This window comes from Poecilia reticulata, chromosome 18, assembly GCF_904066995.2.
Source record: "Poecilia reticulata chromosome 18, P_reticulata-male-v2, whole genome shotgun sequence".
Classification (NCBI taxonomy): Eukaryota; Metazoa; Chordata; class Actinopteri; order Cyprinodontiformes; family Poeciliidae; genus Poecilia; species Poecilia reticulata.
Window position 1 is genome coordinate 21987247 of NC_088847.1, and position 27907 is coordinate 22015153.

At 38.8% G+C, this 27907-nt stretch overlaps 2 protein-coding genes across 2 annotated transcripts; one reads left to right on the forward strand and one right to left on the reverse strand.

Moving 5' to 3' along the window:
* The first annotated feature begins 3434 nt into the window (after nt 1-3434).
* Nucleotides 3435-11709, forward strand: LOC103480601 (N-acylneuraminate cytidylyltransferase). The gene is made up of 8 exons (XM_008435616.2): nt 3435-4069; nt 5017-5159; nt 5235-5390; nt 7583-7719; nt 8572-8666; nt 9568-9727; nt 9810-9975; nt 10955-11709. The coding sequence occupies exons 1-8, from the start codon at nt 3882-3884 to the stop codon at nt 11167-11169; spliced, it is 1260 nt and encodes a 419-aa protein (XP_008433838.2). The 5' UTR covers nt 3435-3881; the 3' UTR covers nt 11170-11709.
* A 1298-nt stretch (nt 11710-13007) lies between these two features.
* Nucleotides 13008-27886, reverse strand: LOC103480634 (protein NLRC3-like). The gene is made up of 11 exons (XM_008435657.3): nt 27644-27886; nt 25444-25540; nt 25271-25369; nt 24705-24776; nt 20824-20899; nt 20196-20415; nt 16853-18647; nt 16600-16773; nt 14309-14482; nt 13777-13823; nt 13008-13681 (listed from the first exon to the last, which is right to left on the reverse strand). The coding sequence occupies exons 2-11, from the start codon at nt 25512-25514 to the stop codon at nt 13137-13139; spliced, it is 3273 nt and encodes a 1090-aa protein (XP_008433879.2). The 5' UTR covers nt 25515-25540; nt 27644-27886; the 3' UTR covers nt 13008-13136.
* Between the last annotated feature and the right edge of the window lie 21 nt (nt 27887-27907).

A 27907-nucleotide genomic window follows, 5' to 3' on the forward strand; every position in this document is an offset into this window, starting at 1 on the left:
ACTGATTGACAATCAATTTCACCAGCTGTTGTGCAAATGGAATAGACAACAGATGGAAATTATTGGCAATTAGCAAGACACACTCAATAAAGGAGTGGTTCTGCAGGTGGGGACCACAGACCACTTCTCAGTACCTTTGCTGTCTGGCTGATGTTTTGGTCAGTTTTGAATGTTGGTGGTGCTTTCACACTCGTAGCAAGAGACGGACTCTACAACCCACACAAGTGGCTCAGGTAGTGCAGCTCATCCAGGATGGCACATCAATGCGAGCTGTGGCAAGAAGGTTTGCTGTGTCTGTCAGCGTAGTGTCCAGAGGCTGGAGGCGCTACCAGGAGACGTGGAGGAGGCCGTAGGAGGGCAGCAACCCAGCAGCAGGACCACTACCTCTGCCTTTGTGCAAGAAGGAACAGGAGGAGCACTGCCAGAGCCCTCCAAAATGACCTCCAGCAGGCCACAAATGTGCATGTGTCTGCACAAACAGTTAGAAACCGACTCCATGAGGATAGTATGAGGGCCCGACGTCCACAGATGGGGGTTGTGCTCACAGCCCAACAACCGTGCAGGACGCTTGGCATTTGCCAGAGAACACCAGGATTGGCAAATTCACCACTGGTGCCTTGTGCTCTTCACAGATGAAAGCAGGTTCACACTGAGCACATGTGACAGACATGACAGAGTCTGGAGACGCCGTGGAGAGCAGTCTGCTGCCTGCAACATCCTTCAGCATTACCGGTTTGGCAGTGGGTCAGTAATGGTGTGGGGTGGCATTTCTTTGGAGGGCTGCATAGCCCTCCATGTGCTCACCAGAGGTAGCCTGACTGCCATTAGGTACTGAGATGAGATCCTCAGACCCCTTGTGAGACCATATGCTGGTGCGGTTGGCCCTGGGTTCCTCCTAATGCAGGACAATGCTAGACCTCATGTGGCTGGAGTGTGTCAGCAGTTCCTGCAAGATGAAGGCATTGAAGCTATGGACTGGCCCGCCCGTTCCCCAGACCTGAATCCGATTGAGCACATCTGGGACATCATGTCTCGCTCCATCCACCAACGTCACGTTGCACCACAGACTGTCCAGGAGTTGGCGGATGCTTTAGTCCAGGTCTGGGAGGAGATCCCTCAGGAGACCATCCACCACCTCATCAGGAGCATGCCCAGGCGTTGTAGGGAGGTCATACAGGCTCGTGGAGGCCACACACAATACTGAGCCTCATTTTGACTTGTTTTAAGGACATTACATTAAAGTTGGATCAGCCTGTAGTGTGTTTTCACTTTAATTTTGTGTGTGGCTCCAAATCCAGGTCTCCATTGGTTAATAAATTTGATTTCCATTGATGATTTTTGTGTGATTTTGTTGTCAGCACATTCAACTTTGTACAGAACAAAGTATTCAATGAGAATATTTCATTCATTCAGATCTAGGATGTGTTATTTGAGTGTTCCCTTTATTTTTTTTGAGCAGTGTATGTGTATATATATATATATATATATATGTACTTTTTAAATAAGCATAAGACTTAATGTTATTGTTTTAAATAAATTATATATATTATTTTTTAAATGAATTTTAAACTCAAAGCACCACCAGGTGTCATCAAATTGTCTCCGTTTGGTCCAATATGGAGAAGACTGCGGATTTAACAACTGGCCAGAAGACCAGCATTGATGGATATCCCACAAAAGTTCACAGCTAAGGAGGCTGGCTGTTCACAGAATGCTGTGTCCAAGATTATCCATGGAAAGTCTAGTGGAAGGACAAAATGTGGCAGGAGAAGAAGCACCAGCAAAAGAGACAACTGTGGGTTTTGGCGGCTTATCAAACAGACAAGATTCAAGAATCTGGCAGAGATCCAGAAAGAGTGGAATGAGGCGGGAGTCAGCTTCACCACATCCAGACGCCTCCGAGAGACAAGCTACGGCTGTCGGGTTCCTCAGGTCAAACCACTTCTGAACCTGAGTCAACGTAAGAAGCGACTCAACCGGGCCAAGGAAAAGAAAGGCTTGACCATTGGTCAGCGGTCCAAGGTCCTCTTTTCCAATGAAAGCAAAGTGCCTTTAATTAATTTAAGGTCTGAGGGTTTGAAGGATGGGTGAGGAACTGAACCCGCTCGAGGTCCAGTGTGAAATATCCACAGTCAGTCATGATTTGGGACACATTGTGTTGGTAAACTCTGCTTTCTTAAAGCCAAGGTCACCGCAGTAGTCTACCAGAATGTTTTAGAGGACTTCATTCTTCCTTCTGCTGAGGATGGAGATGCAGATTTAATCTTCCAGCAGAACCTGGACCCTGCCCATACTGCCAGGCGCACCAAAACCTGCTTGGATGCCCATCATAATGCTCGACTGTCGTTTAGGCTCATTTGTTCACAATATTTTCATTTTTTGAATTCCTGTTGTTGTGGGTTTTATGAACTGGACGCCCAAATTATGTAATTATGTAATAAACATTTGAAATTGTTTAAACTGAGGCCCCTGAGTCTACAACCTATGAAAGTTTAACTTTTGAATGGAATTATAGGAATCGAGCAACTTTTCCATGATATTCTAATTCTTTGGAAAGGGTCTGTGTGTCATCATGCCCCAGTGGTAATCAAGCATCGCGTGTCTCAGTTTGGTCCAGAGAAGCCCTGCACGCCCTCATGACACACAGCTTTTACATATGAGGAAGAAGTGCGATCAGCAATAATTAAAATGTTCCACGCAAACCAGTTCAGAAACAAGAAAGGCATCATGACAACCATACTTCATGCATGGCGTGATGGACCGAGTTAAAAACAGGAGTAACAGGATACATGAGAAAAATAGGCTTTCTTTAATTCTAACCCAGCGATTATAAATGACAAAAAGATAAACTGAGCTCATAAAAGAGGTCAAAGAAGGCAGGTAAGTACCAGCAAGAAAGAAGCAAAAGGGGTGGAGTACCGCTCCAAGATGGCCGCCCTAAATCTCGTCAGCGACAATAGGCGACAGCGGTCCATGAGGTGTCTATTCTTATATTATGTCTATGCTAGCGCAGGCATGACGGAGAAATTTCTTCAAACTCATATGATGCAGCTTTTAAGTTGAAGGCTGTCGATCTCGCAGTACAGGAGGGAAATGAAGCCGCTGCCCATAAGTTTGGCGTGAACGAAACCACGGTTCTGCGTTGGAGACGGAGGGCTGCAGGTTTAGTCCTTGTGGGAAACTGGGAGCGGTGGAGATCCTAGTGGCTTATAGCCCGGTGCAGCTTATATATGTACTATATATGTATGTTTCCAGTTTTTTAAAAAAATGTTTCCAAAACATTTGTAGGTGTGGCTTATAGTATGGTGCGCTCTATAGTCCGGAAAATACGGTAAATGTGCGGGCTAAGAAATAGAACAAATGTATCCAAATAACTAATGTTTTTTTGTTTTAACTAAAGTGTTTGTATGAAAAAATAAAATGTGCATAAAAGAGTTACCAACATAGGAGTGTGGCCATCACACACGGGATGAATTAAGGCAGGGGCGTCAAACTCCAGTCCTCAAGGGCCGCTGTCCTGCAGTTTTTAGATGTACCACAGGTACAAAACACTGGAATGAAATGGCTTAATTACCTCCTTCTTGTGTAAATCAGTTCTCCAGAGCCTTGCTAATGACCTAATTATTTTATTCAGGTTTGGTGCAGCAGAGCCACACCTACAAGTTGCAGGACTGCGGTCCTGGAGGACTGGAGTTTGACACCTGTGAATTATGGAGTGATCTGCTAAAGGGGCGGGGAGCTCTAAGCAGCAGCAGCCGCTCCTCTCTGAAGATGGGAATGATGACAATTTTTTGTGACAATAAAAAATTGTCATCATTTGAAGATGCCTTGTTAAAGCCAGCAGTGACACCTTGTTTTCATTTAACTACAGAAACCGTCCAATGGCGGAGAGAAACCAAGTCCCGCTGAAAGAAAACGGCCTGCAGGATGGAGGCAGACACGTTGTGGCTCTGGTTCTGGCCCGAGGGGGAAGCAAAGGGATCAAACTGAAGAACATCAAACCGCTGGCCGGGCTCCCCCTCCTCGGCTGGGTGCTGAGAGCGGCCATCGACTCTGACATGTTCGACAGGTAGGACAAACTCAGCGTCAACACAAACTGCTGCTAATATGATTTAAAATGCATACACTGCAAAAACACAAAATCTTACCAAGTAAATTTTTGTCTAGGTTCCAATGCAAATGTCTCGGTACACTTGAAATAAGATAGAAATAACTTACAAGTAACTTTTCAGCAAGATATAGAGGCTTGTTTTAAGTACACAATTCTTTAATATTGCTGAAAAAATGCTTATTCCATTGGCAGATTATTTGATTTATAACAAGACTTTTTTCCCATGTTATACTTCATTTACCTGCCAACAGAACTACAAACATCAGTTTTCAGGTGTTGTTTCAGATGGATTTAGGACTGGACTTTGACTAGGTCACTCTAACACATTGAAAATATTTGGTTTAAGTTGTTTGGTTTTATGTTTAGTTGTTTTCATCAAAGATTCACCAGACATAGACACACCTGCAGGTTTTGTTAGTTTCATAAGTTTTTTTTATTGAAGGAAACTGAATTGTTATTATTTTTATTTTATTTTGTTGTTTTTTGTTATGAATTATTGTCATTTTGGTCCTTAAAATACCAAAATTTCCACTTTATATTTTGATCCCTCTGTATTTTCTTTATGTTAAATGATGATTTAATCTGTTACTCAGTACTTGAGTAACTTTTTTATTACCAAATACTTTTCTACTTTTATTTGAGTAATTTCTTGAAATACTACTTACTTGAGTAAAAGATGTTGAAATAGTACTACTATTACTTGAGTATTATCTTTGGGTACTCTACTCACCTGGTTCTTTATAAATGAAACTTGATTTGGTTTCAGCTCTCTTGATTTTCACTTTCATTCCTAGTTGGCTGCAGATTCCCAGCTTAATTTTCCTAAACGTGGCAGAACATTTTTATTAGGATTGCTCACAAGAACAACCTGAACCAGATTCCTGAAGCGTCTCTCTTGTTTCCAGTGTCTGGGTGTCGACGGATCACGATGAAATTGAAAAAGTGGCCAAAACCTGGGGGGCCAAAGTCCACCGGAGAAGTCCTGAGGTCTCCAAGGACTCGTCTTCATCCGTGGAAACCATTCAGGAGTTTCTCAGGAACAACACAGGCACGAACATCACCCGTAAACTGAAGCCTTGTGAAATTACCGGCGTCTGATAATGGAAACGCTTTGTGTTTACAGAAGTAGACATGGTCTGTCACATCCAGGCTACGTCTCCGTGTCTCCATCCGTCTCACTTACAGAAGGCCTTGAAGATGATCATGGAGGACGGGTACGACTCCGTCTTCTCCGTGGTCCGGAGACACGAGTTCCACTGGAAGGAGGTCAAGAAAGGAAGTGAGTTAAACGCCAGCTGTCCTGTTTAGCTAGCAGTAGGGATGAACACTGATAAATGATATCACTATTGCGGTTATGGTAAGTATATCTACTTACCTACCTGTTTAACGCCAAACTCAAACATCAACAAGATGGATATAAATTGTTTTCTAAAGGCTGTTTTCACACCTGATAGTCTGGTAAACTCCATTAGGGACCAAAGTTGCAACATGTTACATTTTCAGCTGCTGGGGTTTGTTTTCACACTGCACTGCATCAAATGAACCAAATAGTTTGAGAAACCTGTTCCCCTCCTCGCCTCTGGTGGCGCTGCATCAAGAACCACCAAAGGAAATGGCACAGAAACCTCAGAAGAAGAAACTGAACAACTTCCTCCTTCACAAAATGTAAACAAATGGAGTAGCGCCAGATTTTAGCGCTTGTAGGATTTTTCTTTTGTTTTTGATGAAAGATCAGCAGGAAAAAATCATTTTTCCCGCTAGCTCTAGTTAGTTTGTTTTGGTTGCTTTTACCCAAATGCCCTGAGCTGTAGTCCATTTCCTGTTTTTGGAGCCGCCTCAAATAAGAGTAGAACTATAGCATTTTTTTTTTTACTAAAGTACAAGTAACAAGTAGCGTCCAAGAAATTACTCGAGTGAAAATGTATTTGGTAAATAGTCTGCTCCTGAGTAACTGATCAAATTATCGATCATTTCACATTAGAAAATGACATCACATGGACCAAAATGTAAAGTTAAGCGGAAAGTTTTGGTATTTTAAGGATAAAAATGACAATAATTTATATAAGTAACATGAAATAAAATCAGGCAAGAGAAAATGTTTCCCGTCAGTTTTTGTCAGTAAAACAATTATATTTTAAGAAAAACTGCAACTGTGTATCTGTGTCTGGTGAATTTTTGGTTAAAACATGTTTGTTTTTCATTCAGTGGGTTAAAAAAAATCCAGAAATTTTACTCGGGCAACAGTAACGATGCTTCAAAGTGAAAGTATTGTTAGTAAAAAGTACAGCGAAGTAAAAATACTTTTCAAAAAACGTTTGTACAAGTAAATGTAACTGAGTAACTAGTAGTTACTACAAACCCTGTTTTCACAGCTCATGTGAAAGCAATGAGACCAGACCACATGAATGAAGAGGTGAAGAACGTTGCTCCACCCTTTTCATTTCATTGTTTACAACCAATAAACCCAGTTTGTTCTTTTGCCCCTATTAATTATCTTTGCACATGTAACTGCTAAATACCAGTCGTACATCCAAACGTTTCTTAAGTTGGCAAACAGAAAATTCAGGTTTAGCCACTCACTCTCCAGCACCACAAGATAATGATCCAGAACGAGCCGTGACAGCAGAACAAAAACCTTCACTGCTTCACCATAGTGGAGCAATTCATCTTAATTTAAGATTCATTGTAAATTACATTTAAAATGAATCTTAAATGTGATTTTAAGATTACATTTGTAATCTAGACAGAAGGAAAGCGAAGGGAGAAGTGTACTGTAGTCATAAATATGAAGAGTACCACAGAAATCGGCCCTGGTTTCTGATGAAGGTTCCTGATGTCAACAGGGTGGCCAAGAAAACATCAGAAAGATTCCTGATCCCTGGAAAAATGTTCCTTCAACCAAAGCAATGGGAGCCAAGAAAGACCCTAAAGACAGTCTGGTTTCTGGAGGAGATTTCTACTCAAATAGTTTTGTAGCTAGATGGCAGAATGGTGCGCATTGCTTCTTTGTTCACAGATATTCCCTTGAAGGGGACGTATTATGCATTTTCCAGTCACATAATACAATTTTATAGCACAATGAATCAAGTAACTATGTTGTTTTCAGTTCACAGAAATCAAAAACTTTACTTTCTGGTTTAAAGCCTTGAAATTGGGCTTCTGTCTCTTTAAAAACTCCTGAACCTTCAGGAAGTCATTATGAAATCGCTCCTCTTTTAACCGTCTAACACATGGTTTACAAAGTTTTGACTCAGGAGGGGCTGAAAACTATTTGCACACCACACTTTTCAGTTTTTATTTGTAAAAAATATTTTTTGAATCTCGTAATGAAGTATTTCACTTTGTTGGTTTTTAAAAAATAAAATTTCAAGTAGATGTGTTTATGTTAGCGGTTGTAATGTGACAAAATATGGATTAAACATTTATTTCCAGAGGTCACTGAGGACCAGATGATGCATTTTTCTTTCTCAGGCGGTGAAATGACAAAGCCAATAAATCTGGTTCCTGCGTTGCGTCCCCGTCGTCAGGACTGGGACGGAGAGCTGCATGAGAATGGCTCATTTTACATCAGCAGAAGGGACCTCATCTTTAAAGAAAATTCATTACAGGTAGTTCAACACCACTGTCAGTGGGCAGGGCCGGTCCAAGCCCTTTTGGGGCCCCATGCAGCTTTTTCTGGGGGGGCCTCCATGCTAACAGCAGATGATTTATCATTTCTAATCTACTCTGTGTAATGTACCTGCTATCATTAGCATCTGTAATGAGCATAGCAGTGCTATTATGACTATTGATTTTAATCTTAGAGGAGTAGCAAATAAAAATTTGGATTTTAAAATGCAGTGTGGTATTTAAGTGTGCCATTTTATTTAACTATTTGAAAGTAACATCAGCTGATAAACACTAAATTTAATATCTTATTTCCCCTGTAGTGGCAGCAGCCATCAGCAGGAAGAGATTAATCATTATTGTCTATAAAACCAAAATATAATTTATTCTCGCATGTAATAATATTTAGTTTGTATTATTCAATGTTATTTAAAATAAAACTGGAAAAAATTAAGATACCACTTCAAAATTATAAGTCCTGATTTTACTCTATAGGTATATGTTTGATAAAAATGAACATTTTTCTTTTATTCTATGAACTACTGACAACATGTCTCTGAAATTCCAACCAAAAATGTAGTATTTATTTAAATGAGAAGTTTATATTCATTTAGAAACAATGATGCTAATGTTTTAACTCAGGAAGAGTTCAGAAAAGGTTTTCAGTGGGGCTCAATGCAGTGGGCTCTTCAGATTTTCCAGAGCTGTATCTATTTTTCTATCATGCTTTAGTGCTCTTGGAGGCCCCCTAGTGGCATGGAGGCCCTAAGCAACCGCTTGGCTAGCATTGCCTTAGTCCGGCCCTGTCAGTGAGGTCCATTCGGTTCTTTGTGTGAAGACTTTCTGTTCTTCAGGGCGGGAAGGTGGCCTACTTTGAGATGGAGCCGGAGCACAGCGTGGACATCGACGTGGACATCGACTGGCCACTGGCCGAGCAGAGAGTCCTCAGGTCAGACTGCCACTAAAAAGGTCAAAACAACTCAAACAATATGAAGTTTAGGAAAAACTTGGTGCTTCATCTCAGCAGGTGAAACAACATGTGGAGCCTGATGTTATATTCCCTGTTTGGCCACTGGATGGTGCTGCAGGCTCGAGTATTTAAATCACAGGTAGTAGGCAGGTGTATACAGGGGAAATGTTGGTGGTGTTTCAGTGGGTGGAGCAAAATAGGATTGAAAGAGTACTTATATATTCAGACTCATGGTCAACATTAAAGTTCATTTTAAATTTCTCATCTGAAATTCATCTGGAACTGGTGAGAAGTTTATGAAATCATATTTAGACTTGGACAATCTCAAGTGACGTTAGGTTTATGTGGATACCTGCTCATAAATATACAGAGGGGAAATCATTTAGTCAGTCTCTTTAAAACAAGTTAGAATTATGGATAAAATAGATAAAATCTATTAAGAACAAAGTTAAATCTGAATGGCAGCAACTTTAGGAGGAGACCAAAGGTCGTCATAAATACAAAATAAAGTGGGAATAATGGAAATAACTGGAGGAAGACGAAATAAATTAAATGACGTTACATGTGGTAGGTAAACATCCATCAGGTAGATGTGAGTGGTATTGATATGAAGATGGTAAAGCATTTAATAATTGTGAGAATATAGGGAAAGTACAGAACAATTAAACCAAGATTTAATAAAATATGGTGTGAATATCATCACTTGTAATTTAAGACCTATAGGACTGACTTTTGCTCGTCACAGCAGGTACAACGTTGTCTGCCATAACAAACGCGTCACTAGGACAGAATTAGTCTGACTGGTTCATTCTGAACTGGTCATATGACAGAAAAACCATGAATCTTTATTGGTTTCATGTTTTTGTGCTGCAACCAACAGGTACGGCTACTTTGGTCGGGGAGTTTCCTTAATATTCTGTAGAGTGTCCGGATGTTTGACCGATGGACGAGTGTTTCTGTCCGTATCCGGAGAGGACATGGTGTGTGTCCACAGCAGAGACACCACTGGGCTCCGGATGCTGCAGAACGACGGAGTTGAGGTTGGATTTCCCATCTGTGGAAACATTATGGGTGAACATTTGGTGAATGTCGTATTAAAGGCTCTTTGACTCCGTTCTTCAGGTGGTGCTGCTGTCCTCCAAGGACGACCCTGTGACTCAGTCACTGTCTGGCAAACTGAAGACGATGTTGAGCTGTGAGGTTGTAGATGTTGGGGACGAACTGCTGAAGGACGTGCAGGCGGTCATGGAGCAGAGGAAGTTGAGCTGGAAGAATGTGGCCTACATGGGTGAAGAACTGCCTTCGTTCAGCTGTTTTTAATCATTTTAAACTGAGTGTACAAGAGACACATAATGGCATCCTGAAATCCAGAGCCTTGTATAGGGATACATAAAATAGTTCCGAAGACATGTGGAGGAATGAAATGGAAAATTGCTGCAAAATACAGTCCTTAGGGGAAAACTATCAGTGCCAGTGCTAGGAGATAGTGGTGTTAGCATCATGGCTCCAGCAGGGACAGAAATATGGAACTAAATCTAGAACAATCCTGGAAGAAAAGATCTCGGAGGTTAGAAAAGATTTGAGGTCCTTTTGATTTGTTTTCTTTTTGTTTTCCAAAAGGAAAAGAAAACCTGCAGTCAGATCTACAATGGACTTTAGAAAAAACCATATTTATCTGTTGAATGGCCTAGTCAAAGCCCTGTTGTAACATTTAAAGGATTGTATTTTAGTTGGTCAGAAAAGGAGATGCATTCTATTGACTGAAGACAATCGTCAATTCATTGACTGACCATAAAATGGAGCATTGGAATTATGAGAATAAATTTGTTCAATGGAAACGTTTTAAAAACAAATTTATTTGATAAAATGTTTTGGTGCCAGGATGAGGTGGCTTTTCAGCTACATAGAAATGTGTGTATTTCGTAAAATTGGAAATGGAAAAACTTTGCATCTCAAGTCGCATGAACAAGAACTGGATGTTACTACTGGTGGAAACAACAAAGAAGACAACAGAAAGTGGTATGAGGATGATGGCGCAGCGTGTTTTAATGACTTATGTGAACAAACTTATTCATGGGTTTAATTTAATTGCTCTTATTAAATAATGGAAATGCCGCAATTACACAATTGTGTTTTTTCGACATTAGCAGAATATTGTCAAAGTTTTGCGCACATTTGTAATGAGAGCACAACTATAGAAAACGTCTTACTGGAGATTTTCTGTTAATGTGGTTGAATTAAAATTTTCTCCCATTTTTTTTCCTCAGGTAATGACACTTCAGACGCCACCTGTCTGAACCTGGCGGGTCTGAGCGGCGTTCCTGCCGACGCCTCGAAGGAAGCCTCTAATGCAGCTTCCTTCGCCTGCCGTCAGGCCGCTGGGATGGGAGCCTTGAGGGAGTTCGCCGAACACATCCTCCAGCAGACAGAAAAGGCCAAAACACAGATGAAGCAGGACCGGATCGACCGCATCAACTTCTAAAAAGAAGGGTAGAGCTAGAAACATGAAGTCAGAGAATACAGTCACAAGAGAAACACTGTGATATAGGCACCAAGTTCAGCTTTCTTAACTCCTTCCTGTGACTCTTGGTGAAGGAAGATTTAATGGCCTCAACAAACAGGAGTTTCATTAAGAAGACAGAATTACAGATGTCTGAAAATTGTTACAATGTTTTCAGTTAAACTTCTCAGGGACATGTTGGGACACTTAAAAAACACAGGGTTTTCTGAAATATAAGTCTTCTATGTATGTTATAGAAAACTTATATGATGTATGGTATCATTTTCTGCTGCAGCTGAGTTGGAGGTTTTGGGAAAGTGAGGGATCAATGTCATAATCTTGCTTAGTTTAATGATTTATAAGGTTGGTAAAGGAACTGAATTCAAGGTTCTAATTCTTTGGTTCTATTTTTCAGTTGTCCTCAAATGCCTTTTTTTATTATTAGAAAGACTGATTGACATAATTCACTCAAGTTATAATGAAATGCATTTAATGTCTATTATTGAGAAGTATAATAAAAATGTCTGCATAATCTTGGTCATTTGGCATTGATCTGAGTAAGCTGGAGTGTAGTTACTTTTAGAGCATAATCTGTAAATACATTTTCTACATCATTACCTTTCATTATCTTTGCCTTTTTATTTTTCCTGTATGTGTCCTCACTGTCAGATTGTATTTAGGAAATGGAAAGGTTTAGAAATGATAGAAAACAAAGATGTAGCAAATCAATATATTTTTATTATTCAATAACAATGTGACTGGAGTCTCCTGGTTACAGTAAACCTCAAAGGAAAACGATCTGTTATGTGAAAATCCCAAAGCAAATTAAAGTCAGGAGATGGACCAAAAAAAAAAATTCAACTGAAATACCTGAAAGTCACTGGTATTGTAGAAAATTCTGAATCTAAAATGGCTGCTTTTAGCATTAAATTAGCTCAAAGCCCGTACATTTAAGATGTAAATAAAAATCTTCGATGAACAGATTTTCCCAACAATGGTGCATGTTGCATTCAGGTACAGCTGGGATACTCGGATGCTGGAATATCAAAATATCAAGTAATTTAAGCATGTTTGCCTGAAATGTGGTCAGTCTTTTTTTTTAAACTCTGAATGTCAACATGGAGCATTTTCAAGTGTTTATATTTTGACTAATTACTTTCAGAAACCAGAAACTGAAAAATATTTTATCAATGACAAATATATATATATATATATATATAAACATGAGACACATGTGTGTTTGTATATATAGTCAGGAAAAGGTTCTGGGTTTGATTCCCGGCCCTGGGTCTTTCTGCATGGAGTTTGCATGTTCTCCCTGTGCATGGTGGGTTCTCTCCGGGTACTCTTGTTTCCTCTCACAGTCCAAAAACATATCGGGTTAATTGGTCTCTCTAAATTCTCCTTAGGTATGAGTGTGTCAGTGCATGGTTGTTTGTCCTGTCTGTCTCTGTTATTTAGCAATAATTTCCTTAAATGAAAACAAAAGAAGTCCGTGCCTTTACTTCAGTAGATATCTAGAGATTGGTGGACTATGTGGTGTCTGGACAGTTTGCTAAAATTCAGCTTTTAATTAATTTTTCAACTTTTATGTATTTTTTGTTGTTGAGCTGTAGTGTCTCTGAGTTTTATTTCCTGAAAGATGCTATGAAAATATTTGGATTTATTTACATGTTAATCTAAAACATATCTTGGATGAAACGCGTTTCTCATGTTTCCTCCAACTAAGGCAGGGGTGTCAAACTTCAGTCCTCGAGGGCCGGTGTCCTGCAACTTTTAGAAGTCCCTCTGCTGCACCACACCTGAATAGAATAATTAGCAAGGCTCTGGAGAACTGAGGAGGTAATTAAGCCATTTGATTCAGGTGTTTTGTACCTGTGGCACATCTAAAAACTGCAGGACAGCGGCCCTTCAGGACTGGAGTTTGACACCCCTGAACTAAGGACTCTCTAAAATGTGCACCAGGACTCAGTAGTCCGAGTCCTGAACCCAAATCCAGGATAAAGAGGTTCAGTGAATTTGGTGTTGAAGGTGTAGATGTGGATCAGTGTGTTGTCTGAAGAGACTCTGTAGAAAGACAGAGTCCCAGCAGGACAGTCCACATACACAGCCACTCTGCCAGAGACAGAAGAGGAGGATGAGGAGGAGACAGGGATGGAGGCTTTTTTTTCACTATTGTGCCAAGCAGCGTAACTATCATTTGAGCAGATTAGACACCAGGAGTTATCATTAAATCCAAACCAGGAGTCATCACTCTCTCCCTTTCTCATGATACCCCTGTAACTCAGTGATACATAGATTTTCCCACTCCACTCTAATTCCCAGTAACAGCGACCAGTCAGACCGTCAGTACACAGCAGCTGATAGAGATCAAATCTGTCTGGATGATCAGGATATGGCTGCTCGTCTGCCACACGTGTCACCTTCCTGTCTTCTTCAGAAAGTTTGAGGAATCTGTTTACAGTGTTTAGGTCAACTGTTAGTGGACGGGAATCTGAAAGAACAAACACAATGCAGTTACTGATGTATAACTTTCTGAATTCACTGATGCAAAGATGAGAAAATCTGCTATGAATAAAAAACACTTACACTTTCTCAGACATGGTGCCAACCATTTCTCTCCTGCAGGCTCCATGCTGTTAGAAAGAAGGAGTTTTGATGGTATCAGTATTTTTCAAGATGCACACATGGACAATAAAGTTTAGACTTTAGTGAATTTTAAAGGCTTTTCTTTACACCCATCACCAAGTTTTTGTCACCAATGTCTAAAATATTCCAGGTACAATCAGTTTAGTTCTGAACAGATGCTTGTTTTTCCCTCTTTAGTTTTTGTGTCATGGCTCTCATGACACAAATAGCTGCATAAATACTATAGACTGTGAACAAGGTTAAAATACCAGCATCTAATAACCATAAACATACTGCAATAAATAAAAAATATGTTGTTCAGTTGATGTTCTTGAATTATCCTTCCATTTTGCAATTGTGCATTGTTTTCATTTGTTGAAGTTCACCCTGTTTAAATAAATGGCAAATTGCCATATTTTACACCTGTACCAACCCTGAGTTTAGTATTAATCATCAGCATATCACTGTGTGACTGCGGACAATATTTTCTTACCTTAGAGACTCTAGTTTGAAGCTTGAATTCTTCAGTAGAGCTGTTAGACTCTTCACTCCTGCGTCTCCTGGATTATTGTAGCTGAGGTCCAGCTTCTTCAGGTGAGACAGGTTGACAGTCAGAGCTGAGGCCAGAGCAGCACAGCCTTCCTCTGTGATCAGGCAGCCTGAAAGCCTGCAGACACAAACACAACACAGTTTTAAAAAATTATTTTCTCAGAGTGACACACTAGTTAGAACTGTTACAATGATTACCTGGCTATGCTAAGAAGGTTAGAGAACTGTGTCTGTTGAGCATCAGTTTACATGCTGGCATGTTGGCCTGACAAATAGTAAATATTATATTTTATATCCATCTCCCAGTGTTACTATATAAAAATTAGAATGACAAAGTTGGGTTATATTGGTCAAAACATTCTGCTAATTCAAAGTTACATCTTGGTATATTTCCCATTAATCTCAACAGATCCTCTCCAATTGAATGGATTTTCTTGGGACTCATCCTGGAGCAGGCAGATGAAGACAAACCCAGAAAATGTTAAACAGTCCTCAACTGGCCAACTTCATCTTCTTGTAAACAGTTGCAATGTTTCCTATGTTTTGCTAACTTCTAATGTCACTTCATTATAATGCAGTCAAACTGCTGTTACCCTCAACAGTCTCAAATTCACCAAAAAATCATCTTCCTTTAATCCCAGAAGCAGAAAAATCTTCTGACTTGAACAAAACAAACAAAAAAAGCTCCCATTCTCACTCAACCAGACCAGTGATGGAAGTAGACACCTCAGACTCAGGAGGACAGGTCGGATTTGGCAAATCTCCCCAGTTGACAACACATTATAACACACACTCCAGACTACTTTCTATAACACACTAGAAAGTAGTCTAGATTTTATCAATCTAGCCTACTTTCCATCTCTTGACTTGATCTAACAACTTGAAGAGTCCAAACCAACATATATGCTTATTTGACCAGACTACCGTATTTAGTTCTCATGTGTCATGTCGTTCCCTATTATTGGTTCCAGCTGTCCTTCATTTCCTGATATCCCTGCTCATGAATTAAGTTCACCTGTCATCTGATTGTCCCTGGACCAATACTCAGTTTGATATTGGAGAGGGTCCTGGTGGTTCTAAACTTCTTACATTACAAATAAACATAAACACTAGGAACTTCAGTACTTTTGGTACATTCAGTGCTGCTAAATATCCTTTATTTTTTATGTCGTAAGTCACCTGTGAGACATTTTATAAACAAATTTTTCCATTACAAATCATGTTCAGGCAACTTAATTTACTACCGATAAATTAAGTTGTCTGACTTAAGTTACCTGTAGCAAATTAAGCTTAACTGATCAGTTAAATGTCTAACATGTCTAAAATATGCTTTAGACATGTTAAATGTTATAGAAACATTTAATTGATCAGGTGCCCCACCTCAATTGAGTCGTCAATGCCATGATAAAGATTGCGAATGCCTAAGGACCTTCTCCAAATCTACATTTTTAGGAAATGTACAAATGTGTCCAAAATAAATGTCCCTTTGTCCCACTAACAATGTAAAAGCCTGTTAGTGACTGCTTGGTGTAGATAAAAAAAAAAAGAAATGCCCTCAAATCAGTAACACAACAAAATCTGAAGAACTGTGAATACTTTACAGATGCAGTTTAAAGCCACTGCTTTCATACAGAGGGACCAAATTTAAGCATTTATTCTGAACGTCTAAAATTCTAATGTGTTAAAACAATTTTCAAACTGCTGTTGCTGGGGGAGAGTTTCAACGAAAGAAGAATCATGTGTTGGGGGGGAAAAGAAAGATATATTTTAGTTGTTGATTGTTGCTTGGACCAATATTGATATTTGCAAATATAACTAACATTCATCGATTCTGATATTGTTGACAATATATAGTGCATCCCTACAACAACAAGTGAAGATTTTCACATTGAGACCATTTTGCATTTATACCGATTGATCTGAAACATGTAAAATATTTTTTACAGTAGCATGGTATTATACAAATTAAATTACAACTTTTATTTTATTTCACTTGGACAAGTAAGGAAAATTTATTTTATGCTAAAACTATTATATTGTGTTTTTTCCGTAGAAAGTAATGCTTTGCTTGAATGGTTTGCTCGACTTGCCCACATATCAGCAGTGAGGCTGTCTTTGCTGCAACTGCTCTCTACTGCCACGTCAAAGAAAACTCAATACTTGAGTATGCTTTATACATGTTTATAAATGTAAGACGTATGTTTTGCATAGAATGTAAAACAGAGTAAATCTCGCCTGAGAATCTCTAGTTCACAGTTCGGACTCTTCAGTCCCTCACAAAGCAGCTTCACTCCTGAATCTTTCAGGTCGTTGTTACTCAGGTCCAGATCTCTGAGACTAGAGCTTGTTGAGCTGAGCAATGAGGACAGAGCTTCACAGCTTCTCTCTGAGAGGTTACACCCACTCAGTCTGAAAAGACAGAAGTACAAAGTAATTATTATTGTTATTTAACAGGCATTTTTATAAAACTGACTACATCTGTACTTACACAGCTTTGCTGGAGGCTTTGACTATGGGCAGCAGCTTCAGTAGAGAATCTTCTGTAGCAGAGTATTTCTTCAGGTCAAACATCTGAAGGTCTTTCTTTGATGAAAGTAGCATGAAGTGCAGAGCTGACCACTGAGCAGGAGACAGTTGGTGAGCTGAAAGACTTCCTGTTTGTAGAGATTGTTGGATTTCCTCCACCAGAGACTGATCATTTAGTTCATTTAGACAGTGGAACAGATTGATGCTTTTCTCAACACATAGATCATTATTCATCTTCTCCTTGATGTAATGGGCTGTGTCTTTATTAGTTGCTAAACTTTCTTCTGTCTGTGTCACAAATCCTCTTAAGTGATGCTTATTGGTCTCCAGTGAAAGACCAAGTAGGAAGCGGAGGAACAAGTCCAGGTGTCCATCAGGACTCTCTAGGGCCATGTCCACAGCGCATTTGTAGATGTCTGTCTCTGGAGATTCATGGTTTCTTTTTTCCAATACCTTGGATTTCGTTTCATCTTTTTCCAGCAGATTGTCTCCAGATTTCATGAAGGTCCGAGGAACATGAAGAGCAGCCAGAAACTCCTGAACACTCAGGTGGACAAAGCAGAAAACCTTGTTCTGGTACAGCCCTTTCTCTTCTCTGAAGATCTGTGTGAAAACTCCTGAGTATGTTGAAGCTGCTCTTATATCTATGCCACACTCTGTAAGGTCTGATTCATAGAAAATCATGTTTCTTTTCAGTAGCTGTTCAAAAGCCAGTTTTCCCAGAGACTCGATCATCTTCTGGTTCTCTGGACTCCAGATTGAATCTGTCTCAGCTCCTCCATCGTACTTGATGACCTTCAGTTTGGCTTGTACCACCAGGAAGTGGATGTACATCTCAGTCAGGCTCTTTGGCAGATCTTCTTCATCTTTCTTGTTCAACATGTCTTCCACAACTGTAGCAGTGATCCAGCAGAAGATTGGGATGTGGCACATGATGTGGAGGCTTCTGGATTTCTTTATGTGGGAGATTACCAATCTGGCCTGCTTCTTATATTTAAATCTTTTAGTGAAGTACTCCTCTTTCTGTGGGTCAGTGAATCCTCTGATCTCTGTCATCATGCAAACAAACTCAGCAGGGATCCGATTGGCTGCTCCAGGTCTTGTGGTTATCCAGAGGTGAGCTTTGGGAAGCAGGTTCCCTCTGATGAGGTTTGTCAGAAGAACATCCACTGAGGTGAACTTTGTTACATCTGTCAGGATCTCATTGTTCTTGAAGTCCAGTGGAAGTCTACTCTCATCCAAGCCATCAAAGATGAACACAACCTTTAACTCTTCAAACCTGAAGATTCCTTTGGTTTCACTAAAAAAATGGTGAACAAGCTCCACTAAGCTGAACTGTTCATCTTTTAACAGATTCAGTTCTCTGAATGTGAATGGAAACATGAACTGGATGTCCTGGTTTGCCAGGTCTTCTGCCCAGTCCAGAGTGAACTTCTGAGTCAGGACTGTTTTCCCAATGCCAGCCACTCCCTTTGTCATCACTGTTCTGATTGGTTCATATCTTTCAGGTGAGGGTTTAAATATGTCTTCTTGTCTAATTTTTGTTTCTGGTCTGTCTGGTTTCCAGGACTTTGTTTCAATCTGTCTGACCTCATGTTCATCATTGACCTCTTCAGATCTTCCCTCTGTGATGTAGAGCTCTGTGTAGATTTGATTCAGAAAGGTTTGATTTCCTGGTTTTGCAATTCCTTCAAACACAAACTGGAACTTCTTCTTTAGGTTAGACTTTAGTGTTTGTTGACAGGTGATGAATGATTCTAAGTGAATGCAAAAAAAACTAATTAAAATAATTGATATACTTCTTATTTCACTTTAAAATTATTACTAATCTTTTCTGTCGGTTAAATTTTTTAGCTTCTAAAACAAAACATCTAAGAACCAACCATTTAAAATCTAGCCAGATTTATAAGTAAAATACATCTGAGTTCTTTAGTTAAAACATTAAAGAAGCATGTACTTTTCACTTTTTATATGCCATTAACTGAGTTATTATTTAATCCTAATATTATCAACATATAATAGGCTTTATTAAAATTTTACTACTGAAATAAATCACACAGACAAGAAAATACTGAACTACTGGGATTCTGAAGTACAAGTAACTTCAGTGAAAGAGGCTAAATGCAGGTGATGTGGAAGGTTAAAAAAATATTTTCTATATTACACAGGCAGCAACGTCTTTCCTGATGTTAATCATCATTTTCTGTTTCTATGATTACGCATCATAACAAAATACAAATAATATTCACCAAATCCAACTACGCAATATCCAAATGAGGAACAGTTCAAAAAAATTCCTCCAAAAACACATGAAAGGTTGAAAAAGAGAAAAAATCTACTCCAATGGGCTGCAACCCTCAGTGGCACAATTCAAAAATCTACTGTAATCTGGCTCACATTTGGCCATTTAACGCCACTGCTGAGGTCTGTCAATCAGTCAGATTTCAAAACAAGGAAACTCCTCAAAATGCATAGTCCGGCACCCAGAGACTTCAGGATGGAGACTGAACATTTGTAAACATCATAATGTAAATGTTTGACCAGTATGGATCCAAATCCTATCTTAGGTACAAGGGGGAACAAACAACTCAAAAACCCAAGGAACAAATATCAGGTTGGAAATAATTTACTCCAATTCCCCTCAACAGTACACCCAATTAAACTCTTTATCTTCTAGATATTGGTCAGTCACCAGGTCAGGGGCCACATTTGGTACCAGGAGCCACTTATTGAGCCCCGCTTGCTGTGTTGCTTCAAACGGTAGCGATCTGTCTGCAGTGTACTCCTCAGGCCCGCACACAGCTGATTCTGCAACTCTCTGGAACCGCGCCACTCCTCAGGCTCCTCTCTGCCCTAATCATCTGTGCTGGACCACCTGTCCAACTCCTGGGACTCTGTGCTCAGTGCAGGGATTCCTCTCACGCCTCACCTGGAATGCATCTGTATTCCACCAAATCTGTTCTCCCCTTCCTTCTGCTTTAGCTCCTTTTATCTTGAATTTATTAGTCTCTGCAAATACAGCTAATTACTGTGCTCCACCAGATTTAATTCAGAGTGTCTTTGAGGTGTTAAAGGGGAAAACCAAAATAAATTAAAAAAACACATTTTCCACTGTGCAACAAATGTATTTGAATCTTATTCTGGAGCCTTTAAATATATATCTAACAGAGGTCTGGCTGCCATGCAGCAGCCTGGATGGAGCAGGTATCAAATCAGCAACCTATAGATTGTGGGACAAACTCTTACCACCATTGAACAAAAGATTAATTTATCAATTCCCCAGCATTTACACAAAATCATCTTACTGCTCTGAAGACGGTCAGCCAGCTCCTCCTGGTTCATCATCCTCAGGAAGAGCTGTGTGATCTTCTCAAATGCTTTTCTGCTGCTGATCATCTGCTGTTTATTCTCTGAAATTTCATCCTCCTTATTCTCATCTGAACCTTCTGGGTCATTTGAACCCAGAACCAGTTGGATCTTTTTCAGCTCACTTTCCTCAAAGGTGAAAATCTTCTTTTTCAGCTCCTAAAATGGAATAATAGGCAACTAAGACCTCAATGGTTTATCCAATGCTGTGAACAAACATTAAATTCAGAGGTTTGTGAGTTGGGGGGGATGACCTATTAACATTTTTTAAACAGTGGAATTTTATTGTAAATGTAATCTGAATTATTTACACAATATTTCCATCAACTCTCACTCAACAGGGAATTTCCCTCAACAGACTCTCGTCAGGTCTTTTCTGAGGTGCTGTTCATTGTGCTCTCATAGTGGAGCCAAAGAGCCAATTGTGAGTGGTTGTTAGAACAAAACAATAGGTGCTGGTGGAAAAGGCCATAAACCACAGCCTGATAATCCACTGGTTTATAATTTGCAGCATAGAGATGACTATGAACACAACAGACAGAAAGCAGTAGATGTACATATACTGACCATAAATATGGAGTCCAGCTCTGTTTGATGCTGTTGGGCAGACTGACCACTAGGAACCTCTGAGATCTGCTTCACTCTGTGGAGGAACCATGAAGACTTTGCTCACATTACGGCTCTCCAAACACACATGAAAAAGTTTTTGTAGATCCAGACAAGTAACAAAATTAATGTCATGATGAGGTGTAGAAGGTGGACCAAATAGCAGCAGGTAGGAGTAGTGATGGACCAGACGACACAGAAACCTCAGCAAATGCGCAGAGCAAACAAGATGAAACCAGATGCATTTTATTGTTTTCTGATGACAACCAGTGGCAGTAGGTGAACATGGAAGTCAAAGAGAGCAAGGCCAACTCAAATGTCTCCACCGATGCCATTATTGATCTCCAAGGCGAACACACCAATATCACCGGCTCCACTACAAGACATTACCCTATCTTATGCAAACTTGCAATTACATTTCTCTGTATGCCGTCATCATCGTTAGTGTCCTATGAAAAGCTGTTTTCAAAAGCAGAAGAAATAGTTTCTAAATGGCACAATTGCCTCTGCCCAAAGCTGTTACAGCAGCTGATGTTTCTAATAAAAACATGAATGAACATTGTCCAGTCTTTATTGAATTTGCCTGCAATGACTTTTTAAGTCCAGCAGATGTCACTGCAAGCGACACGCCAACACAGTTTCAAGACAACATGGGAAACTTGCTCCACACCCAATGAGGCCTCATCTGCCCATCACCAGGCAGGAGACTCATAGTGTAATGAAGATTAATTTAATCCAGAACCAAAAACCCTGGTTCTGGTCACTTACAAAAATACAAAGTCCAGGTAGTAAAAATCCCAAAAAGACCCAAACAAACTGTGAACACAGGATCCAAGAAGAAGGATGCAGGGCAACAAGGAGCAGGAGAACAGGAGGTAAGTAAAGGAACGAATGGCAACTAGTGATAGAGAGAGAAGAATGCATATACTGGGAGGTGGTGAGAGCAAATGGAGCTGATGAGCTGTTAGATAACAGGTGTGAGTCGCTAAAGGAGGGATCAGGGCAGGGAGAAGGTGGCACAGGGAAACTGGGAAGATACATGGGAACACAAAAAAGTGAGGGAGGAAACACCAGGAGGCTGGAAATAATTGTAACACTAAAGAAACTCTAAGACTAAAGGAAACATGATAAATAGGAGACAGAGACAGGAGGGGAAATGATAAAAGGTCTAACAGAAACAAGACTGATCAAATAGTAAGAAGAACTAAGGAACACAGAAACTAGAATAACTAGATAAACCAAACTTGATAACCTGGAACAGAAAATAACTGACACTCAAGACTGACTCCACCTAAAGTAAGAATAAGAAGTGAACATAACTAGAAACACTGCAAGGGACTGAAATAAATGAAAAACAAGACAATTCTAACAAAAATAAGTATTAATCAATGAAACTACAAAGACCAACAAGGGTAAAACGAAAATGAATTAGAAAATAACTGATAAAACTAAAGAGGAACAGAGAAACAGAAATAAACCAAACCAAACCCAAAAACCCAGAGTCTTGACAATTTATCCTAAATTCTAAAGCTTTGCTTATAATGCCAGTGAGCTTCAACAGATTATTCTTGAACTTTGCTTTTAATTTGTTTTGACAATGCAATTCATAAAAAAGAAAAGACCTTAGGCAGGGCAGAGATAAGCTTCGTTGCCATGGCAAAAAAATTAACTCTCCCCTTTATGACACTGCCAATACCATGTTCCATCCTTGAAATGGTGTGTTTAGTGTAACGTGCACTTAATTTTTATTCACACATAATCTTTTGCATATGGACTATATATTCTAGTTTGAGTTTCATTTTAACAGCATAAGATCAGTTTACAAAAAGTAAAAGTAAAAAAATTAAAATAGAAAACAAAAAAAGAGCATAAGAAGACCAAAGTGAAAATGCTTGTTTGAACAGATCAGTTTTCTCTACATTCTGTCCTATTCTATCTTCCCAACACACACTTGCATCTATCAGTATATTTCCAGCCTTACTCCTAATCACCCTAATCTGCTACATGTCCTTTTGGTCTTTATCTGTCTGCCTCACCAACCTGTACAAGTCATTATCCTCCTCATCTTGTTCATCCCAGAATACAGGTCAACATATGTCCTTTGTTTGACCTTCACCAGCCAAACCTTCATCATACACTGTGACTCTCTGTGCTCCCATCTACTCTCCTCAGTCTTCTCAGTGACCCATTTCTTCTTAGTTTTTGTGGCTCCTGGACTTTTTCACCCCCAGGTCTCATTATCTACTTAACCTTCCAGATGACACTAAGCACCCTCTTGCCCATCTCTCCAATCATTTTATCTGTGCAGTCTTCTGTATTCCTGACACATAAGAGCCTGTGTAGTAGTGATTGTTTGTCAAACCAAACATCCAATAAATGTTCCATCAATGAGCCACTACTGATGCACTGGGGTGAAGTTTTGTACGCAGGCAAAAGAAGTCCAATGTCAAAAACATGAATGTTGCTCTTTATGGTTTATTTTATCCAGTTTGGCAAGCAAATAACAAAGTTCAAACTTTTCATTGTTTCCTGCTGCCTCTCCTGCTCTGGTGAAAAACCATAGGCCCCAAACCCAATGCATGCTGGTCCTGTACCAGTCCCTATACTTATGGAAAGTGGACCCACAGTTCTTCATGTCTTGCTTAGAGAAACAATAGAATAGAATAGAATAGAATAGAATAGAATAGAATAGAATAGAATAGAATAGAATAGAATAGAATAGAAGTACTTTATTCATCCCAACCGGGAAATTACTGTGCAGCTGCAGCAAACACATACACACAGATCAAATTACAAAATAAAAAATATAAAATAAAAGTATAAAAATAAAATAAAATGCATAAAATGTAGAATGTAAGATGTAAGATTCTGTACAATATAAACAGTGAATATTAATAATCTGTACAATCTGTACAATAGTGCTTTGTAAACAATCTGTACAATATTGATTTATGGACCGATATGTACAATGGTAACTTAACGTTTGTTATATAAAGTGATGGCCTGTGGCAGGAAAGATTTCCTGTATCTGTCCCTACGACAACGGAGCTGAAGCAGTCTGTGTGAGAAAGTGCTCCGCTGTCTGTCCACTGTGTGGTGGAGAGGGTGCAGCTTGTTGACCATGATAGACAACAGCTTCTTCACAATAGCATAGACAATAACAAAAATAATGAAACAAAACATAAATAAAATCAACAATTATTAACCTACAAATAAACTGTAAATAATACAAAATATAAAGTCAACTAATAATAAACTAACAAATTTCAAATTGATAAAGAAGTAAAGAATAAATAGCTCCAGCAGTCTGCATCAATTCTTTCCTGAAAACCCAACAACATTCCTCTTTTTTCAGAGTCTATCACCCTTTGCTCTGCCTTTGTTCTCTTCATTTTTCTAAGTTTCATCCTACAGACCATCTTATGGTGAAGATTAACCAAACCTGTTAGATCCATAAATCTATTAGAAATGTCAAACTCTGTCAAATTTCAAAATGAAACCTATTTGGCACACAAGTAAAACATCCCAGAATATGAACTCACTTTCTGAACTAAAACACGCCCACAGTTGGGCGAGTCTGCAAACGATATGCAAAGCAAAAACAAATAGTGCTCTCACCATAGCAACTGTCACTTTCAGATGCAAATACAGGAGTAATGCTCATAATCTTTTTTAATAGTAACCGGGATGTCGGCTACAAAAGAAAAGTAAGGCGAGCTGAATGCTGTTGAACACATAATGTCAGCTGCACTTCCTGTATTCAGCTGGTAGGAGAAAAGTTCAAGATGGTAATAAAACAAGAACAAAGATTTACCAAGTTACAAAATTTACAAACAACTCACCTCTTTGGAGATGGAGGTTGGTTTATTTCTGACATTTGTCCAGATGAACAGCTGGGATGGGAGTCCTGAACTCTGTCATGTAAAAGAATATGGACAGTAAAATACAGTGGCTGACAGGTGCAATTGGGCAACAAAAGGTGAAAAAGGCTACAAACACAATACAAACAGCAAAACACAAACACAATGTTTTTTTACTTCTATTTTCTTGTGATTTCATTTGTCTTTGTATGTTTTGGAGTTTGCATCATTCACGTGTTTTCAGCGTATTTCATTATTTGATACATTTCTGCACCTGTCAGTCACCATATATTCAGCCAGCCTTAAGAATATAATCCACTAATTACTGCATCATCATTTAACTGTGATTAACAACATTTTTTGGTTCTGTTTTAACAGCCTCACCAGGTCTGATTACTGACTGACCTGATCAATTATTAAATCATTACAGCAAAACAAAAGTACAATAAAACATTACAAATATTTCTTCCATTGGCAAATACTTTTTTATACTACTGTACATGTTGGTATCACATTTTAGATAGTTAGATTATTTAGATGTAGCTCACCTCTTTCTAGATGAAGGCTGGTTTGATTTAAAATGAATAACATCCCCTTTGGACCTATTCTCCCAGGATTCTGGTTCCAGTTCATCTTCAGATTGTTTGCTGTAAATAAAGTTGCTAAAGTTACCCTTTGCTCTAACAGAGTGAAGACATAAAACAGTAGAAAGTCTCCTCACCTCTTAGCTTTGCTCTGGTTCTCTGTTTGAGGCAAAGTTTCTCCTTCTTTCAGCTCCTCACTCTGATCCATGATGCTGAGTTCAAATCCACATCAATCTGCAATCAGTTTTTATTTTAATCTACAGAGACAATCAATTACCTGTACAACAGCTCTACAAATATTGTTATTTTATCACATCATTTATTTAATAAAACTATCAGCTAACATTATTATGCAGTAATAATACCAGCCAACAAAGAAACACAAAAGGGATCTGACAAAAAACACAGGACCTGATTCGATACTTCCTACTGAATATTTAAACAAAATGTTCACTTTCCTGTTATTAAAACATAAAGGGAAACTTCAGACTTCATATCTGTGTGTTTACACTTTGAACTGCTAAAAATATGATTAATCATTTAATATTAGTACAATACAATATAACAAATGTCAGATAATGTTCTGTAAATGCCAACCTATGTTATGGAACAATTGGTGGAGAGACCTTGAACATGGAGGATGATGTGTAAACACTGTATGTTTACACTGTAAACATACAGTGTACAGTGTAAACTAAACTGTGTAGACAATATGTGTGAACAATTTTAGTTTCACTTTAGCAGTGTGCACACAATATGTGAGGACATATACAGTCTGCTATATGTGTCAAAATTAAATTAAAAATAGAGGGAGAAATCACACCTAGAAACACAACATCAAATACATAATCCATGCATGAAGCTCAAAAACTTGCAGCAAAGTTCAACAAGAACATTTGTCAGTTTCTCATGCCTGGACTTATTCTAAAAGCACTGGGCGAGGTACATGGTTAGACTGCATTAAAACAAAACGGTGCCAAACTAGAAGGCAATGATAGAAAAATGGCTAAAACTTACATTAGAAGAGAGACAACAGATCACATGAGCGTCAGCTGTTCCTCAATGTAAAAAACAAAATATAAAAAATGAGTATGTAGGAAAAAGGAGAGAGGAAAAGGTCAAACCATCCAAGGGCTCATGTTTCAACACTTTTATTAATTTGTCCATTTGTGCAAACTGAACTCAGAACTCTGCTTTTAATCCAACCATTTAAGCAAACAAGTCGGATCAAACAGTGTTCTTAGAAATAGTTCAAAGAAACTTTGGGTCATGCAGTTCAAAAGCACAAAAAACCAACACAATGGCTCCATATTTAACTTTTATGCCCCACAGCCTCTCATCTGTTGACATGGGTACTAGTCACGCAATCCACAAATCTACTTTGATGATCTGTCACAAATAATCTAAAGAAATTATAATGTAATTTGTGGTTTTAAGGTAGCAAGATGTGTGTGAACACTTCTTCTGTAAGACAGAACACATTCATTGTGTTTTAGATATTATTACCAGGGCCTTAGCTAACATGGACTCTCCCTGCTCTATATACTTCCGTCATATAGGACTTCACTGAGTCCTGTGTCTGACGCCTATATATTAAATAAAAAATAAAAATAAATCCATCTATACAGGATTTACAAACATGTTAGACTCCATAGTTTTCTGAGTTTTTTAAATTTTTTATATTACATTAATAGTTATAGTCAGAGGTGAATAAAGTAGGTAGCTGCCTGAAAATTATACTTAACTTAGAGTAATTTGACTTTTTACTCAAGAAAAGTAAAACGTAGCTAAGAGTAAAAAACAATATTAAAAGGCTACTGAAGTACTGAGTAAACTGATCATAACATTTGTTTTAATAAAATTATGTCATTAGACAGACAAAAAGTTATCTGCAAATCCGCCTTAACTTATAATTAGTTTTCCATGTAGTCATAAGTAAATGATGTTTAACAATAACAATGTTTCAGCGTTAAAGCACCAGTAAACCAACACACACTGTACAGTGTAAACTAAACTGTGCAGACAATATGCGTGAACAATTTTAGTTTCACTTTAGGAGTGTGCACACAATATGTGAGGACATATACAGTCTGCTATATGTGACTGTATATGTCAGTCACATATAGCAGACTGTATAAACAAAATGTTTATATATATTTCGCTATTTATTTCTGTTAGAAATAAATAGCGAAAATAAACGAGACCCGTTCGGATCGTTCATCGTGACTAAACAGCTGCTGTTTGGCCAAATAATGAGAAATAAATGATCATAAAGAGTAATCCTACAGGTTAATTAGTGTTTCCCCTGTTTCGTCCGCAATGAACAGATTGTCTTACCTTCAGTTTGAAGTTGATCTGCAACACAGGAAAAATAAGAGAAAATTTAGTGTCAGAAATGTTTAGGTTCTTCCTCCAGGTGAGAAAACCGATTCTCTGTTTCCATCCCTGATTCACGTCTAGTTCTGTTTAGTTTTCCTATTTCTTGTTCGTTTATAGGCTTTGTTTACTGTAAACCATCTCATCAGCGGCTACCTGCATGTTGGTTCTGCTCTCTCTCCGCTACGAAGGAAGAAGATTAACCTGAGCCCTGTGAGTATGGCA

Bases quoted from the DNA above. Each gene is read 5' to 3' on its own strand.
- LOC103480601 (XM_008435616.2), top strand. From the start codon at position 3,882: ATGGCGGAGAGAAACCAAGTCCCGCTGAAAGAAAACGGCCTGCAGGAT. The intron at 5,160-5,234 runs GCACGAACATCA...TTGTGTTTACAG, and splicing joins GTTTCTCAGGAACAACACAG to AAGTAGACATGGTCTGTCAC. The intron at 9,728-9,809 runs GTTGGATTTCCC...TCCGTTCTTCAG, and splicing joins TGCAGAACGACGGAGTTGAG to GTGGTGCTGCTGTCCTCCAA.
- LOC103480634 (XM_008435657.3), bottom strand. From the start codon at position 25,514: ATGGATCAGAGTGAGGAGCTGAAAGAAGGAGAAACTTTGCCTCAAACA. The intron at 14,483-16,599 runs GCGAGATTTACT...TTGTGTCTGCAG, and splicing joins TGTGAACTAGAGATTCTCAG to GCTTTCAGGCTGCCTGATCA. The intron at 13,824-14,308 runs GTAAGAAAATAT...TCTTTCTAACAG, and splicing joins TTCAAACTAGAGTCTCTAAG to CATGGAGCCTGCAGGAGAGA.